General features: G+C 35.5%; 3 protein-coding genes across 9 annotated transcripts in view; all 3 read right to left on the bottom strand.

Moving 5' to 3' along the window:
• Positions 1 to 1,575: 1,575 nt before the first annotated feature.
• LOC122398799 (transcriptional adapter 2B) lies at positions 1,576 to 13,089 on the bottom strand. Of its 4 annotated transcripts, none has more exons than XM_043399001.1 (10): positions 12,768 to 13,089; positions 12,580 to 12,677; positions 12,204 to 12,263; positions 11,986 to 12,127; positions 11,423 to 11,640; positions 10,257 to 10,486; positions 9,945 to 10,167; positions 8,982 to 9,031; positions 8,460 to 8,823; positions 1,576 to 8,225 (listed from the first exon to the last, which is right to left on the bottom strand). In XM_043399001.1, the coding sequence occupies exons 1-10, from the start codon at positions 12,772 to 12,774 to the stop codon at positions 8,121 to 8,123; spliced, it is 1,497 nt and encodes a 498-aa protein (XP_043254936.1). In that variant the 5' UTR covers positions 12,775 to 13,089; the 3' UTR covers positions 1,576 to 8,120. The 4 variants fall into 4 exon arrangements, with proteins under 4 accessions (XP_043254936.1, XP_043254935.1, XP_043254937.1 ...); XM_043399000.1 differs by having other exon boundaries at positions 9,945 to 10,176; positions 12,768 to 13,087; XM_043399002.1 differs by lacking the exon at positions 1,576 to 8,225 and having other exon boundaries at positions 8,557 to 8,823; positions 8,982 to 9,071; positions 9,945 to 10,176; positions 12,768 to 13,086.
• Positions 13,090 to 14,466: 1,377 nt separating this feature from the next.
• LOC122398797 (probable Dol-P-Man:Man(7)GlcNAc(2)-PP-Dol alpha-1,6-mannosyltransferase) lies at positions 14,467 to 19,580 on the bottom strand. The gene is made up of 8 exons (XM_043398997.1): positions 19,315 to 19,580; positions 18,740 to 18,872; positions 18,418 to 18,591; positions 17,991 to 18,144; positions 17,515 to 17,659; positions 17,016 to 17,242; positions 16,668 to 16,916; positions 14,467 to 16,553 (listed from the first exon to the last, which is right to left on the bottom strand). Exons 1-8 carry the CDS (start codon positions 19,438 to 19,440, stop codon positions 14,789 to 14,791), a joined length of 2,973 nt encoding a protein of 990 aa, XP_043254932.1. The 5' UTR covers positions 19,441 to 19,580; the 3' UTR covers positions 14,467 to 14,788.
• A 317-nt stretch (positions 19,581 to 19,897) lies between these two features.
• The window catches only part of LOC122398780 (serine/arginine repetitive matrix protein 2-like), a 59,965-nt gene continuing 55,194 nt past the window's right edge, over positions 19,898 to 24,668 (bottom strand). For 3 of the 4 annotated variants that reach the window (XM_043398962.1, XM_043398963.1, XM_043398961.1), the window contains 4 exons: positions 23,432 to 23,743; positions 22,051 to 22,241; positions 21,600 to 21,786; positions 19,898 to 21,206 (listed from right to left, as the gene is read on the bottom strand). In XM_043398962.1, coding sequence (XP_043254897.1) covers positions 20,934 to 21,206; positions 21,600 to 21,786; positions 22,051 to 22,241; positions 23,432 to 23,743 — 963 coding nt within the window. In that variant the 3' untranslated portion in view covers positions 19,898 to 20,933. Of the gene's footprint in view, positions 21,207 to 21,599; positions 21,787 to 22,050; positions 22,242 to 22,332; positions 22,622 to 23,431; positions 23,744 to 24,668 lie in introns of those variants that run through there. The other variant, XM_043398964.1, reaches the window with a different exon arrangement.

Below are 24,668 nucleotides of genomic sequence, written 5' to 3'. Positions count from 1 at the left end.
ATATCTAAAAGTAAGTAGAAAAAGAAAAATAATGTTTTTACCGAAACAAAGTGGTTCTAAATCAGCTGCATAATGAGATTGCAGAGGACAGGTTCCGAAACAATTTATGGCTATGTTTTAAATGCATTAAGATGCATTTAAATCTTTGGTCATAATTTATTTGATAAGGAAAATGCATTTTTTTAAGATTTAAAATTAAATATTTCTTGTCTTGCGCCTAATCTCTCTGTTTAGAAGTATGGAATTTTTATACAGAAATCAATGTTAGTTACGAAGGCGACGTTACTTAAATTTCTCCGCGCGTATAAATCACGTACTTTCAAATCGCTTTCATAGAAATATTAAAAACGAATCGAATGGATTACGTCAACATCGTGTCCCGACCATCCTAAAAGCAGCCAAAGTTCTGGATCCTTGACATTAATAATCGCGTGTCGAAATTAGTGAATCTTGTCGTACAAATAAGCTTATATAACTGAACAGTTAGTATTTTCGGAAAACACGATTAACATAATGTTAAAGATGTGAGTCATTTGTCTTTTTAATTTGCAAAGAAAGTATAAAATAAAATTTGACAAAAAACTTTAATAATCTTCATACTACTATTTCACTCTGCAATTTATTCTAAATTTTTAATATAGATAGAAAATGATTTTAAATAAAAAATTAGCGTGTTTTTAACAAACTCCACAATTTTAGCATTTTAATTAGTCACAGTATTACCTGGAAAAAATTTTATTGGAAGATTCTAGACATCAAAATAAGACGAAAATCAAGAATACCAATTTGTTGATGGAGGCTTCGTTAAAAAGTTATTAACATTTAAAGTTCCGGCCGTCATGAATTTTTTTCTTGAAAATGCGCAAGATTTCGGGGGTATGTCTATTCACCAAAAATGATTGTAATTGACCCTCGCAACCAGAAATAATTTTTCCAAAACGATTTGAAATTTTATTTTCCGTTGAAAAATTTCATACCTTCTCGAATTTTTTTCTAGAAAGTGGTTAGGATTTCGGGGGTATATCTATTCACCAAAAATGGTTATAATTGACCCCCGCAACTGAAAATAATTTTTCCAGAACGATTTGAAATTTTTTTTTTAGGCACCTAGATTTTCAATAAGGAATTTTTTTCTCGAAAGTGCGTAGGATTTCGGGGGTATGTGTAATGACCCAAAATGATTGTAATTGACTCCCACAACTAAAAATATTTTTTCCAGAACGATTTGAAATTTTTTAATTTTGTTGACTTTGTCCACCTACCCGATTTTTTTTCTCGAAAATAGGTAGGATTTCGGAGGTATTTGTATTCACTAAAAATGATTGTAATTGACCCTTACAACCGAAAATAATTTTTTCAGAACGATTTGAAATTTTTGAATTTAATTGTTAATAACTTTTTAACGAAGCCTCAATCAAGAAATTGATATTCTTGATTTTCGTCTTATTTTGGCCTCTAGAATCTTCCATTAAAATTTTTCCCAACTTTACACTTAATTTCGAGATTATTTGAAAATGATTGATTTTGAATTGTTTTGAGCAGCGTACGCAATTGCAACGCCGTATTTACAGAATCGTAATAAGATCGAAAAAGGCAATGGGAAATGCACTCGTTGCTCGAGCGAACAACGAAGGTCGCATAAGTGTAAGAAAAAAGAAAAGGAAAAAATTATGGTGTTGTCAGAGGCCTCCGATCCAAGAAATGTTGACGAGTCTAGACGTAACGTATCGCTTGCATTTGTTTCGATTGTAACCGTGTCATTGTATTCGGTTGTATATGTAATTTTATTCGTAAAGTGTTCTGATTATGCTGTCTTTGCCGTGCGTCACGCCTTGGAGATTGATTACCGTGATAGTTACTACGCAAACTGAATAACGATGGTGCTCGTATGCTCGCTGAAATCAAAGCCAATAATAAATTAAATCACACTTATCGATAAATAAGATGATACAATCGTACGTTTCAAGCGAACGCTCCTACACAATTTAAATTATGCATTATTTAGGAAAAGTTATTGCTACATGTTGCCACGCAAGAAAACGATGAGACTAACTCGATAATAGCCTAAGGACGTAGAGTGTAAAACGTCTGTTGAATTAATAAGTTTGCGTACAAAATTAACATAAATTGTACACAATTATGGGAACACGCGAATAAAATAATGCACAATATTGGGAATGTAGCGACTCGCGAAACTGTAAACGTTTTACGCAAGTAAATACAAAAGATAATAATTCTTAAGAGTCGAGAAAGTCCTTACAAAAATTGACAAATAATAATTTAAGTCGCATGGAACAATTGGAAAAGCACAAGTTACTTTCCTTTCTCGAGGTGTTAATTGTTTCAGACGAGTGTCTTTAAAAAAAAATGTACAAATTATCAATAATTAAAGGAACTTATTATTAAGAGTCGGATCGTATTTTAAAAAGCAAGAATCTAAATAAAAATCAGGCTTCCGAGACATGTAGATCCAAGATCAATGGCGTGTGGATCAAGACGGAAGTATCGAACTCAAAGGAACGTAATACTTCCGTCTCGACTTGGAAGTCACGTATGTTCCGTTGATTAATACTTCCGTCTTGATCTAAAATCTACATACCACGACCACACGATCTCTGCTTACTTTTAAAATCCTGCTTAAGCTATTAAATTTCCGAATTTCATTATTCGATATTCTCGTTTCAAGTACAGGCGACTTCAACAATTTGATCGATCCATTTCGCTTGTTCGATTTAAGGAAATAAACAAAGGCGTTTGCTTTAAGGGAAAATACCTATTGTACAGTTTATTTTATACATTAACGACCGTTTCATTCGAGTACGAGATTTGAAAGCCTTTTTTTGCTTCGAAATATTTAATTTCGTCGTGTTTCTAAAACAATTAGGTGCAACGAACACATTGTGTGTCGCACCGATTCCTCGAAGTAGCGTTACATCGATTTCGAAATGATTCAAATTTGGCGATCCGCAATCGTTCTTTTATAATTTCACGAATACTCTCCTCGCTTCATCATCTCCGAACGCAACGAAAATTATCATTAGTGCGAATGACTTTACTAAACTTTATAAAAGTTAAAATACAGTGTCTGCTTCGTTACAAAGTTGCTGCGATTCTTTCTATCAGAATTTGTTCAGAAATTTATATATTATTGTTCGAAGTAGTTACAGGAAGGCGTAATGACCACTTCTTTGTTTAAAGGTAACTTCGTCTACGCAAGGTGTCTCGTCGCTCGCGACACACACGAGGACCGATTTCTCGTTAAAGTGTACGTTAAAAATTAAAATAACAAACATTTTCAGACGAATTTAAAAATACTAAAATATACTGTACAATTAAAAAAAAAAAAAAACAAAAACAAACGTACACATCCTCGAAGAAGTAAAAACGTAATAACACATTGGATCCCGTGAATCTCGATGATCGTTACGGAGCTGGAAATTCTTGGAAATTATCAAGGCAACCGATCCAATAAAAAGAAACTCCATTTATACAGAGTATCCTCGCTCTACCTATTATTATCACTACTTATTGCTCCCAACTCCAATTTCACTCGTTGCTCTATCCCTCTTTAGTTGTCAACAGTATACAACGAACGAGGTTTTCGTATTGTCAGTCTCCATTAACAATTATTGAACGAACTTGTCAAAGTAAATATCTCTAAAAATATTAATACGAAACAAATGTAAGGCCAAGTTTAAATATACATTTTTCCTATCTGAAAAATGAAACAGTACGATTTCCAATATGCGTAATTGTAGATCACCAGTCTGACGTGTCCAATGACGTAATTTAAGGTCAATCGTGATAAATGGTATAGAAAAACAACAATTATATACATTAATAATAATTATTCGGTAAATTGTTTAATCACTTAAGATGATGAAGTGCTGATTACTGACTCATGAATATTTGAAAAATGAATAATCAATCAGACTAGAACTGTTTTTCTTTCTGTAACCCCCCTTGGGCTTTGTAATAGTCATTGTTGGATGTAAACTACACTTACGTATGCGCGGAACATATGATCGCTTAAACAAATTTAACAAATTTAAAAAGATTGTTAATCGTTTTATAAATTACTTAAAAAAATGAGAACGCAGCGAACGAAGTATATTTCTAATTAATCGACGATATTTTAACGGAAACTCGACCCGTAGTCGTCGACGTTGAATATTTTAACTTACCTGAAACGAGATTTAACGCGAAAATCAACAAGGTTGGTAAAAAAAAACATACTTAAAGGGACAAAATAGTTTTTATCGATATACTGCATTACCATTTTCATTGTAAAAGACAGTTGTACAAAAATGGAGTGTAACAAAGTGGAGATTCGTCGAGGTCAAATGGGAAATCTAAGAAAAAACAAACCATCGCGAAGATGGCACGACGCAAACACGTCGACTAATTTTCGACTCTACTACAAAAAAAAAAATTAATTTAAAACAATAAAATGCTGAAGTCGAGAACGTGTACATGTACCCAGTGACAATAAAATTTCTCCAAAAACGTAACCTTGGAGAAAAGTTCCTATTGTTCGATCCTTCCAACAATTGAACTTTTTCATACAACGTCGATATTTAGGTGCGCCCCCGTTTAATTGGTCCACCTTGCATTACAGTAACGCGAACAAGTCGATTCGAGGAGGAAACCTGACGATTCGGATGGAATTACCGAGGTGGATTTGACAAGTAACGACGGTTGACAGCGTTGTCGCGACGAATGCAAGAAAAACATGTGTATTTACATGGTTCGATAATATGTTGAGAACATTCGAGCCCGTAAGGCACGTTAATCGTATTATCAATACTTTTGGAGATATTCGCTTCTGTGCCTCGCTCTGCATAAATAAATATAAAATATTGTAAATAAATGTAGTACAAGAACTCGTGTTTTTATGGCTTCGCCTGCGCTCGTAAATGCAAAATCAACGAAAACAATGTTTAATCGAAACTCTCGATGTACCGTGAAATCTTAACAACGATCAGATCTGATCGTTCGCGAGTTACAAGACACCTTGTGTTTGCGCAGTTGAACAGCCTATTTCGTAGTGGACCATCTCTTATACAAATATTACAGTCGATACACGTCAGGCTAGCCGATTCTGCGGTTTTCTCGCAGCGCAGAACATAAAAATGTGTACAAGCTTAGTCACTATCATTCAAGCTTGGTAAGCGAACGACACAAGTGGCTTACAAAGGACTGCGGAACTTAGTAACGCGACGGAACATAGATAAAATTAAAGTTGTTACGCTACTAAAATTCGCGCGACATGAAACTCAACTTACGTCGATCGACCTTTCTGTGCCGCCCAGGCGACGAAAAAACATAGTATTTTAAGAAATGAGTGCGCGTCCATTACAAAAATTCTTTTACGCCTATGTATAAACAATTCGCTGTTTACGCAAGTCTGCAGAAAATAATCTACACCGAATAAAAGGGAATAGTCTTCTACTCTCCGTAAAAAATATGAGCAGCTATTTCCCTATTTCATCACTTAGCTATTTAAGCAATACGCCATAATAAGTATTGTTTTTCAACGGAAGATACTGTGGGGTGTGAATGTGCGAGCGACCGGTGGTGTTCGAAACGGGAAAACAGATCGATCGAATTCATGCAGCTTTTGAGATCAGGCGATGGCAGAGCAATTGGGGAGATTATTTTTGTGTTTTTAATAAAATTTTGATAAAAAGAAACTTTATTTGAGGCTCACTTTCGATCTCTGGACGTCCATCGAGAAGATATCTCCTTTTTTAATAGGATACAATATGATCGAAGTAATCTTAGACCTAGCGGCTTTGATAACTCTTTTCCACATCATCGTTCAAGGATTTGGAGACAAAAATCACGGCACAAGTCTCCTTAACGACGTGAAAGCTCATCAAGATGGGGCAGTAAAATTCTCAACACAACTGGCTCTTGCTTTTCACAACGTTTCCAACTTTGAGGGCTCGTTAGAGGAGGTCTTGATTAAGACAACTAGGATGGATTTGCTTCCAAGTCCTTTGGAAACACTAGAAAAGCCTTATTGCTTGACCAGTTCTCTATCAGAGTCAAGACAACGAGAGGTTTAGAGGATAGGAATACGTAGGGCCATACAATGTTAAGGTATTGGCGGGAGAACTAGTCTCTATTGAACCTCCCACAACGTGCCAGGAATTTGGAAACCTTGTCAACATCCTGGGACAGGCTAGGGATGTCTTCTTTAATCTGGTATGCATTATGCAACAGATTTCAGCGAACCCTTCTTTACGTGTTAGGATCACCGAAGAAAAGACACTGAGTAGGAGGAATGCTATTCTCGAGAGGACAAGAGGAATAAAATCTGTTAAATACCAATGATCCAAGATTTATAGGATATGGCTGACTGCTAGAGCAATGATCGTAACGAACTTCTTATCAAAACTTTATTAAAAACACAAAAATAGTCGCTTTACTGTGCACACGCTTGCTCTGAAGCTCCCAATCGCTCTGCCTTCGCCTGATCTCCCATATACACACACGCCTTGAGACAAAAACTGCACGAATTCTGCACTAGTCTTCTTCGCAACCTAGCAATCGATCGACTTGTTTTCCCGTTTCGAACACCCGACTCCAACTCACCCATTCACACCCCACACTACGGCACAGCTATTTTTTGTCCTTTCTTTTAGTTAGAAGCTATGGTTTTACTGCTAGTATTTTATAAGCAACTGAAAATAATTGCTTTACTTAGAACTTTAAAATGTCTTAAGTTCTTATGTCTTTTCTGCAATATGAGTTTGGCCTAGAACACCACCATTATCACACTATATGCTTTTTAAACGCTTTCATTTAGGTTACCACCATAATTTGTGCTTTAGAAGTAGTATCACTAGAAAGGTACTATTTTTTTCATCGTTATGTACAAATATTACACAGGCAACAAATAAATTACCTAATATCATATATTTCATGGTGATAACAAATGTCCTTATGATCTGTTCTTTGTACCATCCCTCATCAATAAGGAATTTCTCACGTTGTTTAAAGAAATTCGACGATTGCAGAACAAAATATATTTACTTCCGTGTTACGTATCACGTACGTGTCAAATTATTAGAAACGTTTTAATAGACACATTTTAACGGAACGTTAAGGACCACCTATGTTTTTGCATGCTTTTCCATCATCAACGACATTTTATTTATCGTTAAACTAATTAATATTCAATACTACCGTGAATCCCAACTACATAATTATTTTACGGTGTTGTTTTTATTCAATTAAATATTTTTATACATACCCATCCGGTAACTTGTCGTTTCGATCACTGTTAAATGAAACCTAGATTTGATAGGTTTCTTGGAGATTATGATTCAATTAGATTTTTTTTGTCGCAACGAACTGAACAACCTAATTTCAACTAATGCAGAGTACCCCCCACATTTCCTTATTGTCAAGTATGGTAACAAATCACATTCAAAACAGATAGAAAGGAGTATGTGCACCTAGTAGTCTGTACAAGAAAATATTACAGTGGAAGAATTAATTGAGCAATACTTTCAATGGCTCTATAAAGGCAGTGTATGCGATTTTCTTGAATAGTGTTAAATAATTCCTAATTATACACTAAAAGATAAACGAAACCTAAAACAACGATGCTCGTTTGAACTAAATACTCGATTTTAGTTCAAGGAATCATTTCGCGCATAACAGCGATGATAATTTAATACCTGAATTCTTGGAAAGCAATTATCAGTGTCGATGGTTGGCGACGAAATTGTTACAATCAGCTTAAACATACAAGCTCCTGATATATCTACAATAATCTGAGATAGTAATCGATTTTGTTTTCCTTAACAAAATAATGAGTGCGATTTTATAGACACGTTGAAATTATTAAACAAACTTCTCAGTTTGTAACAATTTCTCTTCCAATACGATCACCTGATTTTTCGCTATTTAGTAACTTCACTGAAGAACTATAAGATTCGATAATCTTTACGCGATAAACTATACACGCACGCACATTCTCTCTCTACCTGCTCTATTATATACGTTAATTAAATCAGACTCGAATTTCAATTATACCTAAGACTTAGTTTTCAAGATAGAAGGTGACTTAGAGTTGAAATGGTCATTAAACTTTTTACATATTTTTATCAATTGGCCGCGATCCAGCCATTTGTTACCAGATAATGTAGTATCTTACGCTCTGGTTCCGACTGAGGTACAACGCCAGATCTCCTATTACCATTTAGATACTCCTGCAACCACATAATTATCGCGTACAGTCAACACGCGGACCAAAAGGCGACACGGAATAATTCAAAAAGGAAACAACGATGCTAATTTGGTAAGAGTATCGCGAGAGACGCTTATCCTAGAATCACCGAGCACGCGTCGATTCTTCTTCTTGAACGAAGACTTCCAAAACGTTCGATACTTTTTGAATCACGCCTCTGTATAGAATGTTTAATATTGCCCGTGGGGTAACTTACTTGCAACAACAACGTTTTCTGCGTTAAATACTGCGTTGGCTTCAGATCAAGCTGGATACACAACGATTTCTCTTGCTTTGTTAACAAATGAGCCGCAGTTTCCAATTCTATGTCTCGCTCCTCCGAGTCCCCAGCCGCCGGACAAGATTTCCCGGAAGTTGTCGCAGTGTAGTTCTTTTCTACGGTAGAACTGGAGCTGGTAGAGTGCTGGCTGGAAGAATTCAGATTGTTATCCGGCTCCGCCCACTGATTGGCTGGAGTCGTCGTCCGATTGAGACTGGTTTGACTGATTGAGGAGCTGCTGCTGGGTAAGTCTTTTGCAGTGTACTTTCGGTCGATGGAAGAGTAACTTTTTTCTTCTTCTCTGCAAGACAGAAACGCGACACTTTAGCGATAAAAATCGCACGGGCTAGCGTCAATTAGTAATTATGCACTGACTGATTTTGCACTTAACGATTTTGCGTCTCTATTTTTGCGAAATGAAGCGGTTAATGCATTTACTTTTGAAATTCTCTCTTGTACCTTTTTTTTGAGGTGTGGCGGTGTATTGGTGTGGACGGCCCACTGCTGCCCTAAGTGAAATGCAAACTGATACAATCTGTTCACAAATGCCTGGCAACACGCACCACAAACAATGGAATTAGTTAAAGGACAAGTAAAAGCTAGCGCATACGGTATAACTAAGGCACTGGACTTGCGTATTAGAGAAACCAATTTTTTGCTCAACGATACGAATATTGCGTTACTGTAATTACCAAACTTTATTTCAAATTTCCAATTAATCTATGGCAAAACTATCTTATTTTTATCATTTGATGAAAGGAAAATTATGCTTAGTTTTAAGGAAAACATAAGTCGTGGTATTTTCTAAAACTTTTGTAGTTCCAATAGGGAACCCACACCCCCTTAATTAGAGACTATTATTATTATTATTAATTACTGTATTTAATTCCGTCATTAAAAAGATGGTAATTCCACAAAAATGAACTTTACCTTTGTCACTTGCAAACAAAGGTACTCACGTTATGTCTCCCTCAAGACTAAGAAAAATTAATTTGAACATATTTGTCTGTCACTACATGTGTATAAGTTATTCAGGTCATAAGTACCTCACCCTGTATGTAAAACACTGTATTTCAAAATGCAAAATAAAATAGGCAATGTACAAATTAGGGAGCAAAACGTAAGGGTTCTAAAGAAAACAAACACGCGTTAAAAAAAACACTATTGTTTGTATTTAGAAACTATAGAAATTGCGCAAAACATTCAAAATATTTTTTAGAAATATAGATGCATAATTACATAGACACATATCTCGGTAAATAATAAGAAAACAGGAGCTTTACTAGCTTTTACGAATGTATATTTGTAAAGCATTTTCAAAGATGAAATGATATAAAATGTACAGAATCGGTATGTCTTTTAAAAGAATTCCAATTGACATTGCAATGTGGACAAGATAGGCACATGGAAGTGAATACTTACAGATTTTTTTTCGTTCCAATGATCCGCTGCGTCATTTTGTCCCTGAGTTTGTGCAATTACTTGCTCAAAATGAGCGCATTCCTCGTGCCTCGAAATCCCATGTTCCCGATAACGATACAATTCAGTAAGACGCAAACGCAACTCTCTTTCCCTCTCGAGGTTCGTTAAAAACTGCTCGTACTCCTGCGCTGTGTAAAACTGCGCAAATGCCCGCATTCTGTCCCTAAATTCCCTAGAAACAATGTAAGTTCTTTATTCGAATATTGCAAGCAAATAAAACGTCTTCCTTGATCGATAACAAATACAGCATACCTTTCCTCCTTTGTTTGCTTCCTTTTTAACGCCTTGTCTTTCCTCGACGATGAAAAGAATGCTGACACAAGCTGATAGTCGCGCACTACCCTTTTCCGACGTGCTCTTTCTCTTAAATTGTTTGTATACATGTCAACTTGCGCAAGTTTCAATGCTATATCCAAATCATCATCCTCTGCTGGATTCAGGAATAACGACGATACGAGCGACTCTGCTTCATGATTGTAATCCTATGAACAAATGTTTAATATTGTAATACGTATATACAGGGTGTTCAGCCACCCCTGGGAAGATTCTAGAGGCTTCATTAAAAAATTATTACAAAATTAAATTAAAAAATTTCCAATCATTCTGAAAAAAATATTTTCGGTTGCGGGGCTCAATTGCAATCACTTTTGGTGAATACACATATCCCTGAAATTCTACCCACATTCGAGAAAAAAATTCCAGTAGGTATTGATATTTTTAGACGAAATTAAAAAATTTAAAATCATACTGAAAAAATTATATTTAGTTACGGGGGTCAATTACAAGCATTTATGGTGAATAGACATACCCCCGAAATCCTATGCACTTTCGAGAAAAAAATTCGAATAGGTATTGATATTTTTAGACGAAATTAAAAAATTTCAAATCATACTAAAAAAATTATAGTTAGTTGCAGGGGTCAATTACAAGCATTTTTGGTGAATAGACCTACCCCTGAAATCTCACCCACTTTCTAGAAAAAAATTCAGTTCGGGCGGAACTTTAAACGTTAATAATTTTTTAACGAAGCCTCCATCAACAAATTAGTATTCTTGATTTTCGTCATATTTTGGCCTCTAGAATCTTCCATTAAAATATTTCCTAGGGTTAGCCGAACACTGTATACAGGACGTTACCGGACATGTGGTACCATCGGCTAAGGGACGATTAATCAACTTGATTATAAATGTGAAACATTGGCGAGACTTTTAATAAATCCTCCCTCAAAAGGAGGAATTCAACCACGTACGAGGACAAAACGACGGAGGGGTGATTTCGTGAAAGAGAAAGGAGTCTTTCCGTATTGCAGGCGGCTATAAACCGCGAAGGAGGTCAAAAAGGCCACAGTTGCGCGGTCCATATACGGAGGGGGACATGCGTGACGCGTGTGTGCTCGATAGAGAATATTTATTGCTTACTCTTTCAAAATCATCTCGTTGTGGCATGTAACCCAATTGTGCAGCTTCCTCGGGAGTAATATCCAATGGTGGTAACCGAGATGTAAGATCAGGTGACAGAGGCCCATGATCTGACTTAGTTTGATCCATAAGATTTGGTCTATAGCTTTCTGTTGGTGGCCATGTGTGTTTACCAATATTGCCATCAAGGTATCTGGCAATATATTCTTCTTTTGCTTCTACAATTAAAACAGAAATCGTGTAAATTTTATTTTAATTTTATAAATGAATGTTACAAAAACAGTCGTTGTACAGTAGTGCCCACTTAAGTGACCACGCTGGGGACCGGCCGCGGTCACTTATGTTGGCATGGTTATTTCTCAGAATTCCATGGAGATAAGGAAAGAGGATAAGTTCGAGTGAGATACAATAGCTGACACCCGAAACTATGTATACAAAGTACCGATAACGACCGGCGTCAAGTTACGCTCGATGTTCGAAGCCGCTTGGCTTCCAAGATGGGGAAAAGTGCGGTCATTTAAGCGGGCACTACTGTATTTTCTTTATCATTTGTGAGGTTATACCTTCTGGCGTACGTGTTTCAATATGTTTACTAATATCTTCCCAGTTTCCAAAACCAAATTGTTCAATGGCATCCAAGAGTCTAAGTTGTTCCCTAGCAGTCCAATTTCCTCTACCATTAAATATACTAATGGTACCAGAATCCTATGAACACAAAGATCGATTATTTCTTTGTTCAACAAGAATATTTCGCGTATTAAAAATATTGTCATCCACTCACCATAAACTGATAAGAGTGATCATTTTTGTGTGGACCAATTTCAGCTCCGGCGGAAAAACACTGTCAACATTTGAAAATATTTCTTTGTAACGATCACGTTTCATATTAGACCAACGAAACCGACGTGCCTATGCACGTGTTTCCATATGATCAGCAGTTTCATTCAAGTCGCGCGGGGAAGTAGTAAGAGTAGTTACAGAATAACTTGTCCGACGAAAAGGGGATGGTAGGGGTGGGGAATGAAAAAGGAATCTCAACACGCAAAATCCAGCAAAACCGGAAGGATAGACGAAGACGTGTAGGAAATCGGAGAGGAGGACAAGGAGGGGGAAGAGACGCGACACGTGACCGAGAAACAGGCGTTCACTCGACTCACCTGCAAGCAGAGGTCGAAATCCGGGCATTCCACACATCTTACACGTAAACCCGTGATGTCCTCTTGACAATAGGTGCAGTTGTATTTAGCATACAAATCTGAAACCGCAGGGTCGCAGTACATTAGAACAATGATGAATATTCGCTCGAGTCGAAATCTATATTCTCTTCGTCGACGTAAATACATACCCGCCATTATTGTCCTGCAGGGTTCTTCCAGAACGATCCGGATGACGTCACCGCATGCCAGAAACCCATAAGTTTACGTATCACGTACACTGAGCGAGCAAGCTCGGCCCCATTTTTTCCGCGAAATCGTACGAAAACGCGGAAAAATTGTGGTGCGTCAGCCAGGACGCTCTATTTAACGTGCAAGCGTAAACTCGTGATGAATCTGAATGGAAAAAATGTTGTTTACGACTGTTGCGTCGCGAAACGAGTACGCATGCGTTCCCTGCCCCACCACTTAGGTAAACTGCGCATCAGGATTGCCAACGTCGTAAAGACAAAAGAAGGTCGCACCGTTCTGCAATCCGGATATATTCTGTCCGCGCGAATTTAAATAAAGCAATCGCGTTCAAACGGTTTTCAGTTACTTCCGTGCAAAACCTATCATTCTTTGAACATATCGTAACATTCCAAACGAGATTGCTAATTCTTAGCTTCGCAACTGCTGGAAAATGTTGTGTGTAAGTTAAGAACTTTAAAATCATCCCCTTGACACGTTCACGACCTGTACCATTAGTGGTACCATTGTACATGGTACAAATTAGGCCCATTACGAACTTATCAAGCCTATAGTTTTTCAAATAATATGTATTAGCGTGGGTAAAGTTTAAAATAAAAGTATTACGGATAAATAATTCGGATTAATGAAATTGATAGGTTCAAAGATCGAAGTATTTTTATAAGAATATCGTTTTATTGCGTCAATCATTGTACACGGGATGCCCAAAGTTGATTTCCGATAAAGCATTTGAGAAATTTAAATTCAAGCAAGCAAAAATGCAGGTAGATATATACATTATTTTTTTTGTATAATTAAATTAAAATTAAACGAATCTGACTGTCTGGTTTATGCGTTTCGTGTCTCTAATTATGTTTCGTTTGTTTGAACAGTGTGAAGATGGACGTCCTACATATTTAAAATGTGGTTTCCGCGATAAATTACTGTACTGGTTAACCATTGCATTAACTATGTACTGTACATTCAGTTCGTTCAGATTCGTGTCTAAATTGGACTCGTGAACTTGGTATGTAACATTAATTATACTACAGAAAAAATATCACAATTAGAAAGAAATTGAGCAATGAAAAATTGTATAATACTCTCCAATAAAATTCTTAATTGAAACCTGGCACTTTTGATTATCAATTAATTAAGTAATAATACAGGAATTAATTTACAAATGTTTTTATATTAAATATCTTTACATATTATAAAATATTACTACACAGTACGTTACACATACATATTTTTTGAACAAATATTTTATAATGTACAGAATTTGGAAGAGATTTTAAGGCACTTGAATGCTCTGCAAATACCAATATGGAAATAATTGCACTTTCTCCTTGTGATACAGTTGTATTTCTTTCTAACGAAATTATTAATAATGAAATAATGTTGGGTAATATAAGATGTTCTATACTCTACAAAAAAATAAAAAAATAAAAAAAAAAATTATACTTAGAAAAGCAGAATCTAAATGCAAGAATATAAAGAGGAAATAAAAATCATTATTATACAGTAGCTTATCAAGTCTATAACAGTCAAGGGTCAATAATAAAATTGCATAGATTTCTTTTTTTAAACATGCATTGACAAATATTACTTTTATATCAAACAATATATAGATAAATATTTCAACATCTAAATATATAAAAAATTATTAAGATAGTTTTGTAATACGTGAAATAATTGATGTACAAATTAATATTATATAACAGCATACATATAAAGTCATATTTGTGGCACGTTTGTGATACTATACATTATACAAATGCTTTCCCATTTTGTTTAATATTCTTCGAAATTTCAAGCAATAAAACAGGAAAAGTAAATCTCATTTTTTTTCCGCGTTGGTAATGCACGAGCATCAATTAAGAAATATAATATATTCGTTATCACAGTATAACGTATTTACATGTGACTATAATTACATAACTGCCTCATTAAAAAGCATAAAACAGTTAATTATTTCTAACACTTAATTATTTGTATTATTTTCAACATTTTTTTGTATTATCTCGTCATCCCTTTCTTTGGAAGCATAATTTTTTACTATGTTATTTGACACATTATCAGCAGATTTTTGAGCATTCAATGGGACATTTTTATTGTTTGTGTATGTTGTAAAATATTTGTCTTGAATAACTTTATTTGTACCTAAATTTAAATTATCTTTAATATTAATATCTTCCGCGACTTTTTCTAATTTTTCCTTGCTATTCACTTTTTCTGCTTTATCATTATTTTGGACATTTATATCCTTCAAAGGTTCCGTTAAAAATGGGGAATTTTCTGTTGTTATTTTTGATTGATGTTGCAGTTTAAGTACGTCTTTTCTATTATCTAAATTATTTCCAACAAACGTTTTATATTTTTTTCTTCGTTGTATTAAATTTTTTAAAGCTTCGCTAAATTGCATCAGTGTCTCGGAAATTGGCCTGTCCATGTATGTAGCTTCAATTTTGTCAAACTGGTCATCTTCTTCAGAGACTAATTCACTCTTTATTTGTTTAAACTGATTTATTATATCTTTCAGACTTTCTTTGGCATCTTTGATTGTTCTTAGATCTTCACTTTTCGTCGTAGTATCTACTATATTTGCAGAATCTTCAGAAATTTTTGTACTTACTCCTGTAAATTGTTCACTATGGATAGTTTCCTTTTTAATTATCTCTGAATCTTCATGCACGAAGTCTTTCTCAAATTCTTTAAATTGATTAATTATATTTCTAATGTTTTCTCTTACTTTAATCGCTCTATGCTCCTTAGTCGTTTCTTGAATAATCGTAGGCTTTTCTTTTATTTCTTGTTTTATTGCGGTTTTGATTTTTTGCGGTAATATTTTTATCGGAACTATCTTCTTTACATCTACATTACTTTTTTCTGGAACTTCTGATATTTTCTTTTCGTCCATTAAATCTTTCCTGAGTTTAACTGCTTCCATCTTTTCTTGAATCAATTTTTTAACAGTTTCTTTTAGAGTACTACTACTTTCTTGCTGTACATTAGCAACTTTTTGTCTTTCTTTACCTATTTCCATTTTTTCAGTTTCTTCATTCTTTATATCTAATTTTTGTTCGTCGCTGATCGAAATATTTTTAATATTATGCTGTGGCTTATTATTACTTTCAGTAGTAATACTGTTTTCTATGTTGGTTACGTTTGGTACGTTTTCTTTTTCAATCGATGTTTCTGAACGCGATAAGTTGTTTTCGGATAAGTTATTATATACTTGTTCTATATTTAACGGTACGACGTATTCGTCGGAATTATTTTCTGTGCTAACTTTGATTGTTTCGTTCATTTCTAGGTCTAATGCGTTTTTATTACTAATGTTTAACGGCCTTTCAAATTCCTCCAATGACTCCATAATCTCACCTAATATCGGTTCCATATTCTTTACAGTGTCGTTTATTACATCTTTATTGTCTCTGTTTTGATGTATCTCACTTTGAGTTGACTGTTTTAAATAGGCTTGTTGCGGTTTTGCCCTTTTTGGGTCATATTTTATATTAGGCTTTCTTTTCATAATGAATATAATAGGTCTAGTTTTTATTCTTATCGGTGGTAACATGTTATAATTTAGTGCTATATGAGAGAAACCATCTACAGAATCCAGAATATCATGAGTTTTAAGATAGGGCTTTATATTCAGCGAGTATTTACTCTTAGCTTCCATTAATAGATGTGTAAATTGAAGCATTTCAGGATTATCAATGGTTAAATTTTCTTGCTTTGAATAACTGGAAGATAGTTTATATTAAACTAAATTATTTTTAACTGGAAGTTCGTCGTCTATTTTTATTTTTCGATTACTAATAAATTTTCAAATTAATAAAATTAATTGTACAACTTACATCCAAGAATCATTTGTTTGTGTAAATCTTGAAACTCCCGTTTGTGCGGTCAGAATATCAATGTGCACATGTACCGAATTGACAGAGTCTTTTTCAAGTCTGTGTAATTTTGCAATAGCTAAACCACCAGGATAGTTAGAACCAGCAACGCATAAAAGAAACATAGAGAACAGAGCATTTAAAACTAGATGCCCTAAAATGATCAGTGCCATAAATCCATTCCATGGACTTTTTGTTCTATTCTCCCATCTATTTTCAAAAAAAAAAAAAAGAAATGTACAATTATAATTTCGAGAACTAAATCTTAAAAGCAACTTAAAGAACTGAATTGGTAGGCACTGTACTTACATTCTATGACAAACAACTGCTGCGCTAACATTCAGTAATGGAAAGACATATATGATAAACCTCAGTTCTTTATGCGGTAGAAATGAGAATAAAGTAACAAATGCAATACCAGGAACTGTTAATGTTCGAACTCGAGCATCCCATAACATACCTAAAGGTACTAGAAAATATGACAAAGCCAGTCCACGTGGAAGTGCTGAATAGAAATACCAAAAAAATGGTGATGTCTATTTTTCTGTTAAGATCAGCAAAGATTTCTCATCTTAAATAAATTAAGCCTGCCTATGGCTTACACAATATTACAAGTAATTACAGTAGTGCCCACTTAAGTGTCCGCGCTCGGGAACGGTCGCGGTCGCTTAAGTGGGCATGGTTACTTCTCAGAATTCGACAGAGATAAGGGAAAGAGGAGATACAATAGGATAACCGCGAACGCTTAAGTGAGCAAAAGTGTGGTCATTTAAGTGGGCACTACTGTATAGTGTTTGATAAAGGATACACCCCAATCACTGCTCCTATTAAGAATAGTGTTGTAATAAAATACTTCTCCTTCAGGCCATATTAAATGTCTCCAAAATATAGAATCAATTGCAACTGTTAGCATTAAAAAAAATATACCAGCTGGTACCGCAATTTTAAGTAGTCTAAAAATTATTATTCTTATGAAATTATTACTCAGATAAAAGAACTATAAAGCATTTAAACGGATGAAACTTTTCCCATAATACAGTTATTATTTTTAATTGCTTTTCTTTTCTATTTGCAATAGTAGCGCAAATCTTGTTGCAAGGGATCTATGCTTGATTTAGTTATTTCTGAGAGAAGGGTTTCATTATGTTAGTAAGTTTTATAAGCAAACAAAGCTTACAAATCAGTGCAGTTTTGCAGAATGTCCTTTGATGATTCTAATCACTTCTGTTTGCAATGTTACAGCCATACTAGGAATCAATGGTCCACAATATAATATGTAAATACCTTGGTATGGTCAGTTTCATGTTGGCTATATCGTACAAAAGGAATAACCCCAGTAGCATAGCGAGCTCTGCTCTGAATATTATTATTGCTGCTGCAGATGACCAAATAAATATGATGTGATTTTGTCTCAACCACCCAAATAAAGCCAGTAGTACTAAAATATATCAACATTACTAAACTAATACTTTCTTTCTTTTTTATAAATATTTTTCAGATCAAATCAGAACCATATACAGGTGTCCCTCGAGTTACGCGGTTAATTGGTTCCGTGTAAGTCGAGACTCAGAATTAGTCTCTGAAATATTCCAAAATATATGCAAACTATTGTGAAATACCTATTGTCTTTTTTATTTAAAAACATATATTTTCTTTTTTTGCAATTTTTTTCCGCGTAACTCGAGAGATACCTGTATCATGCTTGAATTACCTAGTGGCATAGCCATTATATTTGGTAAAGGACGACTCAAGTAATACATAAAGTGATATTGTGTCACAGTAATTGCAACGAACCATTTAGTAAATTGCAAGCCAAAAATGTTTTGTAAGGCATTTCTATACAGTTTTAACATACTTATTACCAACAAACCCAATACTGCTCTTACTGGAAAGAATTCCATTGGTTATTTACCGGTTATTAGATAAAATCTTACAGATTAAGAAACTGTTTTCTCATTCAAGCCTAATATTAATAACAGATCAAGCAAAGGTGTGAACTAATACAAATGCAATTCATTCATCGATCGACTTACCAACATATTGAGCTAAGAATTTATTAAGTCGCAAATAATTAATAGTTGCTATTAGCGGCGATGCCAAGCCTGATATTATAATTGGTCCCACGAATGATCGTGGCACGACTCCAGGAAATTCATGGTGATCATACTATCACAGAATAAGAAATATGTTGCAAACGATTAGTGTTGAATTTTAATGATTTTACAGACATTTTAGCACGTAAACATTATAAACTGTTAGATTACAGTTTTCGATTAAATACGATATAAGATTATTAATACAATTAATTTAAAAAAATATTTTTCGGTGGGTAATGCAAATGTCTTGATTATACGGTTAGAGGAAAGTTGAGATAAACGTGTCGTTAAAGTGTTAGGCAAAGGGAAACTATATCAGCTGATCGTGAGCTTATAAATACATGCATCTGCTTCTAAATATAATATCTAAGTTTTTGCGTAATATCTGTTCGAGTACGTGTCAACAACCTGTCAAGGAAGATAAATATTCTTTTGTAACCTGTCTGTGTCCGCCTGATCCTTAAATGTTTATATTCACACGACATACCTTTGATAACTGCTATAATAATTACCTCGGTCAGGTTAAAGCCATGGTATAAAATGTCGTGCATAGCCTGCAGATTGAAACTTTCTTCCACTTTTGTGAATGGACAGTACAGTAAATGTACTATAGCAATTAAGATAATTAAGTGATCCATACTTTCCTCCTATATGTGGATCAAATTCAGAAACATTGTAAGACTTTGTGTTTTAATCATGACAAGCCGAACAAGTCGAACACAGGCAACTTTTTAAATGTTCCTTTCTTACACCGGGAATACCACGTCGTCTGCTGCGTTGGATCGTGAACGTTCGCGAACCCATTTCCGCTTCCAACTTTATAGGCTCAATAATCCCTAGGATTTCGCATTAATTCACTATAATTTTTTGTCGTTTTATTTCTAACTTTTTGCTTTAAATCGAATGCCTAGACATTTAGTTTGTATTTAAAATGTTTTTAATAAGAAGTTTTCTAGTTAGCGTAGATTTTAGGCGTGTAATAAGTTTGTATTATAATATTGTTTGGAATCAACCTGATATTTATTCTTAATTACTCAGTTGATAATGTATTTTGTTTTTTCTTTTAATATAAAGTTAGTTTATTAGATCCAGACGTTTGATTATAACAATAATGTTATAACATTCTCGTACGTTAACGTTCCTAATCATTATAAAAATCCACGTTCGTTTTTATAAGACGGTCTATATCGACGAAAACTTATAAAATAAATCACAATACTTGTAGTATTAATCAAGCTGTATTTCGTATGATTAATCCTTGTATTCCAAGCGATTTTCACTAATCACGTACGATTATTATGAGAAAGCTATACGTTTTGGGAGGATTGATTATAAAGTTACAAATACTCGTAACATTTCCTAACGCTACAGTATAAAAGAATATAAATACGTATAAGTTTAGCATTCCAAATTGTCAACATTTCTTGGAGACCATCGTCGAATTGGAACGCCCTCGAATTTTACAAACTTTAATCTCCTCTTCTTTGCAATTCGTAAACTCTAGTATTACTGTAACAAAAAAAGTTAAGTTCTAGTTATTAAATTTATTCTGGACGAAAAGAAGATCCGTGGGTCCTCTCGTCTCTATGCTAAGTAGAACAAATTACGTATCAATTTATTAAAATTCGTTTCCTTACGTACAGTATGTACAGTGTGTAGACAAAATTCGTATTTTATTGGTAAGGTGATCGCAAAATACATTTACTCCATGTACACGCACGCATACTCGTATGGCTCGAGCGAAAGCTGCAGCTACCAAATGATCGCATATCACGTTTTTTATTAGTTTACTACGCGTTTCTACGAGTATTGGGAATCCATGAAGTCCATTCGGTTATGTAAATAGAGGGTCGAGTATAGAAAATCTCGTAAAAAATTGTATAAGAAGTCCGTAAGGCAGAAATTACATTCGTATAAAATGGCGGATCGATCGTGGACAGGATACGAACGTCAAGGCCAAAAATGGTGGGAATTGAGATAGTGTCTGACGGTTCCGTGGCAATTTACGCGAAGAGATTGATTTCGTTAAAAAACTTGTTTCTTTTTATCATGCAAAAACAGTTCGATCTATCCTGTTCTCGATCGATGTACATGCATACATAATGAAGTTTTATCGTTCGCCCGGAGATAATTAGCGTTTGGGTTTCGGTGCTCGCGAGTGTACCGGTTTATTGTGCAACATGTGCTCGCATTTGGGAATGTGACGCTCGGCGGCGGCCTTGTTGAATTTCCTTCCGCAATGTGGACACTGAATGTAATCGCTGGTGTCGCTGGCAGGCGGGGGCGGCAGATCGCTTAGCTTGCCCCCCGCAGCCAGGTGTGCCTGCACCTGCTTGGCCGAGCGTATGGCGTTAATAAAATCCTCGTGCTTGCGTCTCCAGTTCGACTTCACCTCCGGTGGTTTCTGTAACATTCCAAACAACCATTTTCTAATCCTGGACCCGCCCAACCAGGTCCACCACTGGATGATTTTAACCCTTCGCGGTCGTAAAAGCGCCACAAAATGGTGACTGATACAGTAAATCACGCACACGTGACAATAGCCAATGTCTGCTAGCTTGCAAAGTCACGTATACGTGATAGCGGCCGTCAAAGCGTTAAGTGTAATTAAGCAAACATAAACTTAATACGATCGCAAAAGGGTTAATTGCTAATACAAGTTACATTCAGCAATTGTTCCTCCTGATCGCAATTACAAAAGGGTAGCCAAATTTGATCAGTACGTTCCACGAGTTTAAGTAAATGCTTCCAAAAGGGATTAGTATTGAGAATGTTGATGAAACTGGATTATACTGACCTCGGGCTGCTTTTTACAGTGCCCTTTTCTCACGAATTTCTCTAGCTCGGTACCTTTTACTCGGAACATCACCGTGTCGAATTGTTTCCTCTTCTTCTGGCCCGTTTTCGCGCAAATTTGCTCGTGAAGGGTCACGCGGTCCTGAGCAAAACGGCGTCCACATATTTTACAGGGGACCAAAAGGTCACTGCAAGGATATTTTCTTTGAGATTATAAAATAGTCTGCGCAGAAAAGGATTATAATAGAGAATAGATTCAGTGTAAAATTACGAGTAATACAAATTACTAAATCCAAGTGTAAAAGAAAAGGAAGAGGACAAAGTCCCAGAGAAAAATAAAAAAATAATTGCGATTGTAATTGATTAAATATACTCTGGTTGAATTTGGTACTTAAACAAATATAATTTCATTTCTTTTACGATGTAAATTTGCCAAAGCTGTTCGTATTTACGTGGCACACATGTTTCCTCCGCCTCTGGTGGAAGCTGATCTTTTCGACGCCGTTGTAGCGGAAGCTGGCGCGTGCACTTTCGACGCCATTCTACTTTTGGGACTGGAAACGTGGCTCTGCATGGTGCTACCGCTAGAGGTGGACGAAACTGACGAAGGTGGCCGACCAGATTGCGTGGAAGGTGTTTGCTTCTGAGCAGAACAAACGTTAAATTTATATCAATTAAACCACGATAAAAAATAAGAGTAACTTGCGTGGTACCGGCGACTTTTAAACGTCAGGTTCATGGGAAATTTTGCGGCACCGGAACTCGAAAATTTCGCTCGATACGGTCCCGATTGTTTACAAAACGTAGAAATAGGAATCCATGTGGTTCCACGCTTGGAATACCCGGGCAGGTCGGGATCAAAGAACTGGAGACATTTTATCATCCGAATTTCCGTCGATACCAATCGGTCTTCTATTTACTTTCTGTCATTTCCAACTTCCGAGTCGTCGTGGAAAAATCGCGCGCGATGCTCGATTGGCACAATTCAGATGACAGTTTACCGAAAAGTCAATTTGAATATTGCTGGAATTAAATAGGAAATAAGAACATTGTATCGTGGGTCGTTGAATCAGAAAATCTTTTAAAGATTTGAATGGAAACTCTATTTTATTTCTTTGGAGTAGGCTCCGAGAGAATGCAAGAGAACGTAATGCGGTATTTTATTTATGCAGGTTATATACTTCTAATTCCAAATTGTAAATTTTGTTACAAAATTCTTCAAATTTTTTTTTAACGACGAAAAGGTACTTGTTGAATAGTTGATAAAATAATTCTAATGATTTTTTAAAGAAACACGCTTTCACCTTACCATACTGAGATTATTAATACCGTATTTAGCGGTTTAAATATTTGACGATAAAATAACACTTTTATTTACAACAGTAACGTCTTCCATTATTCCGACAGAACGAGGGCGGTCATTACGAAACACAGTCATTTTAATTACTTGTTTTCTCAGTAGGTGTTTCGTTACTGCCACTTTTATGTCATTTTCAAGCACGTTCCAGTAGGAGGACATTAACTGTTGACGCGCCTGGTTTCATAGTGCCCAGTGTTATGATAAAGTGAAAGCAGCGGTGCAACTGTTCTCGCTTCGTAAGCAGCTAATGAATTTTTTGCCACAGAAATAGAAAAGCTGGCAGAGATATCGAACACGACACTCACGTCGTGAAATAATCTAAGTTGCGTATTATTATTTCTTCTTTACTTCAAAAATATTATATCGTTGAACTGGTCCTATCCCCAGTAGCAGCTGTATAAAATAATTACTGTGCATCAAAAATTATTACGGATCGTCTAATTTATGTATTTCAGTGATCGATATCGACTCACTTCCATAGATTGTTTTCTTAACCGCGGTTTCCTCGGAAGTGACCCATCGTTTTCCTTCGGCGGTTGCTCGTCGAAGTCGATGACAAAAGCGTTGCTCTTCTTCGTCGTCGGCGAGTCGTTATCGTATTTCGTTTCGGCAGTTTGGTCTCGTAAATGCAGACCATTCTCGAGAACAGGGCCATCGACGACATCCGTCGATTTTCTCGTAGTCGTCGTCGTCGTCTTCCTGTTTCCAATTGGCTCTGTGCCTTTCATAGGCGCTGGTCGTTTCGTCGATTTTGTATCTTGAGCTTTCGAGTCGGTGGAGGGACGCTATAATGAGAAACCGTTCGTTCAGAACTCGTTGAAAAATTATCGACACGCGTCTACGCTTGAATCGCGATCGATCGATCGTTCGAGATAGCGTGCAACTAATTTAACAATATCAACTCTGCGATGGAGAACGAAGCGTCGCGTGTCGGATTGAATTCCGATTTCTTCTCATTGTCCGATAAATTAACCGTAGAATGGTTACTTTCGATATTCTGAGGCACTCTGTATATAGTGCTCCGACATCCCTGGAAAAAATTTTAATGGGAGATTCTAGAGGCCAAAATAAGACGAAAATCAAGGATACTAATTTGTTGATTGAGGCTTCGTTAAAAAGTTATAGAAACATTTCCGGTCACACGGTATATTTTCGGTAAAGAATTTTTTTCTCGAAAGTGCATAGGATTTCGGGGGTATGTCTAGTGACCAAAAATGATTGTAATTGACCCCTGCAACCAAAAATAATTTTTCCAGAACGATTTGAAAATTTTCAATTTTGTCGAATTTGTCCACCTTCCTGAATTTTTTTTTCGAAAGTGCGACGGATTTCGGAGGTATGTATATTCACAAAAAATGATTGTAATTGTCCCCTGCAACCAAAAATAATTTTTCCAGAACGATTTGAAATTTTTTAATTTTGTCGAATTTGTCCACTTTCTTGAATTTTTTTCTCGAAAGTGCATAGGATTTTGGGGGTATGTATATTCACCAAAAATGATTGTAATTGACCCCCACAACCGAAAATAATTTTTCCAGAATGATTTGAAATTTGTTAATTTAATTTTTTAATAACTTTTTAACTTTTTTAGTATTCTTGATTTTCGTCTTATTTTGATCTCTAAAATTTTTCCCTGGGGTGGCCGAACACTCTGTATACTTAATTGGTGAATCATGCTATCTAGTAATTGAAACTTCGTAAACAAAGACG

Source organism: Colletes gigas, unplaced genomic scaffold (assembly GCF_013123115.1).
Source record: "Colletes gigas isolate AHSC1104 unplaced genomic scaffold, ASM1312311v1 Colletes_gigas_Sc00012, whole genome shotgun sequence".
NCBI lineage: Eukaryota > Metazoa > Arthropoda > Insecta > Hymenoptera > Colletidae > Colletes > Colletes gigas.
The sequence above is the reverse complement of the archived record's forward strand: the minus strand, read 5'-3'. Positions and strand labels throughout refer to the sequence as shown.

What these genes read in the sequence shown, in the direction of transcription:
- LOC122398797 (XM_043398997.1), bottom strand. Translation starts at nt 19,440, where the DNA reads ATGGATCACTTAATTATCTTAATTGCTATAGTACATTTACTGTACTGT. An exon ending in TATAATGGCTATGCCACTAG is followed by an intron (nt 18,145 to 18,417) that starts GTAATTCAAGCA and finishes GATATATTTTAG; the next exon opens with TACTACTGGCTTTATTTGGG. An exon ending in ATGAAACTGACCATACCAAG is followed by an intron (nt 17,660 to 17,990) that starts GTATTTACATAT and finishes AATAATTTTTAG; the next exon opens with ACTACTTAAAATTGCGGTAC.
- LOC122398799 (XM_043399000.1), bottom strand. An exon ending in AACGAGATGATTTTGAAAGA is followed by an intron (nt 10,487 to 11,422) that starts GTAAGCAATAAA and finishes ATTTGTTCATAG; the next exon opens with GATTACAATCATGAAGCAGA. An exon ending in AAGCAAACAAAGGAGGAAAG is followed by an intron (nt 10,177 to 10,256) that starts GTATGCTGTATT and finishes CATTGTTTCTAG; the next exon opens with GGAATTTAGGGACAGAATGC.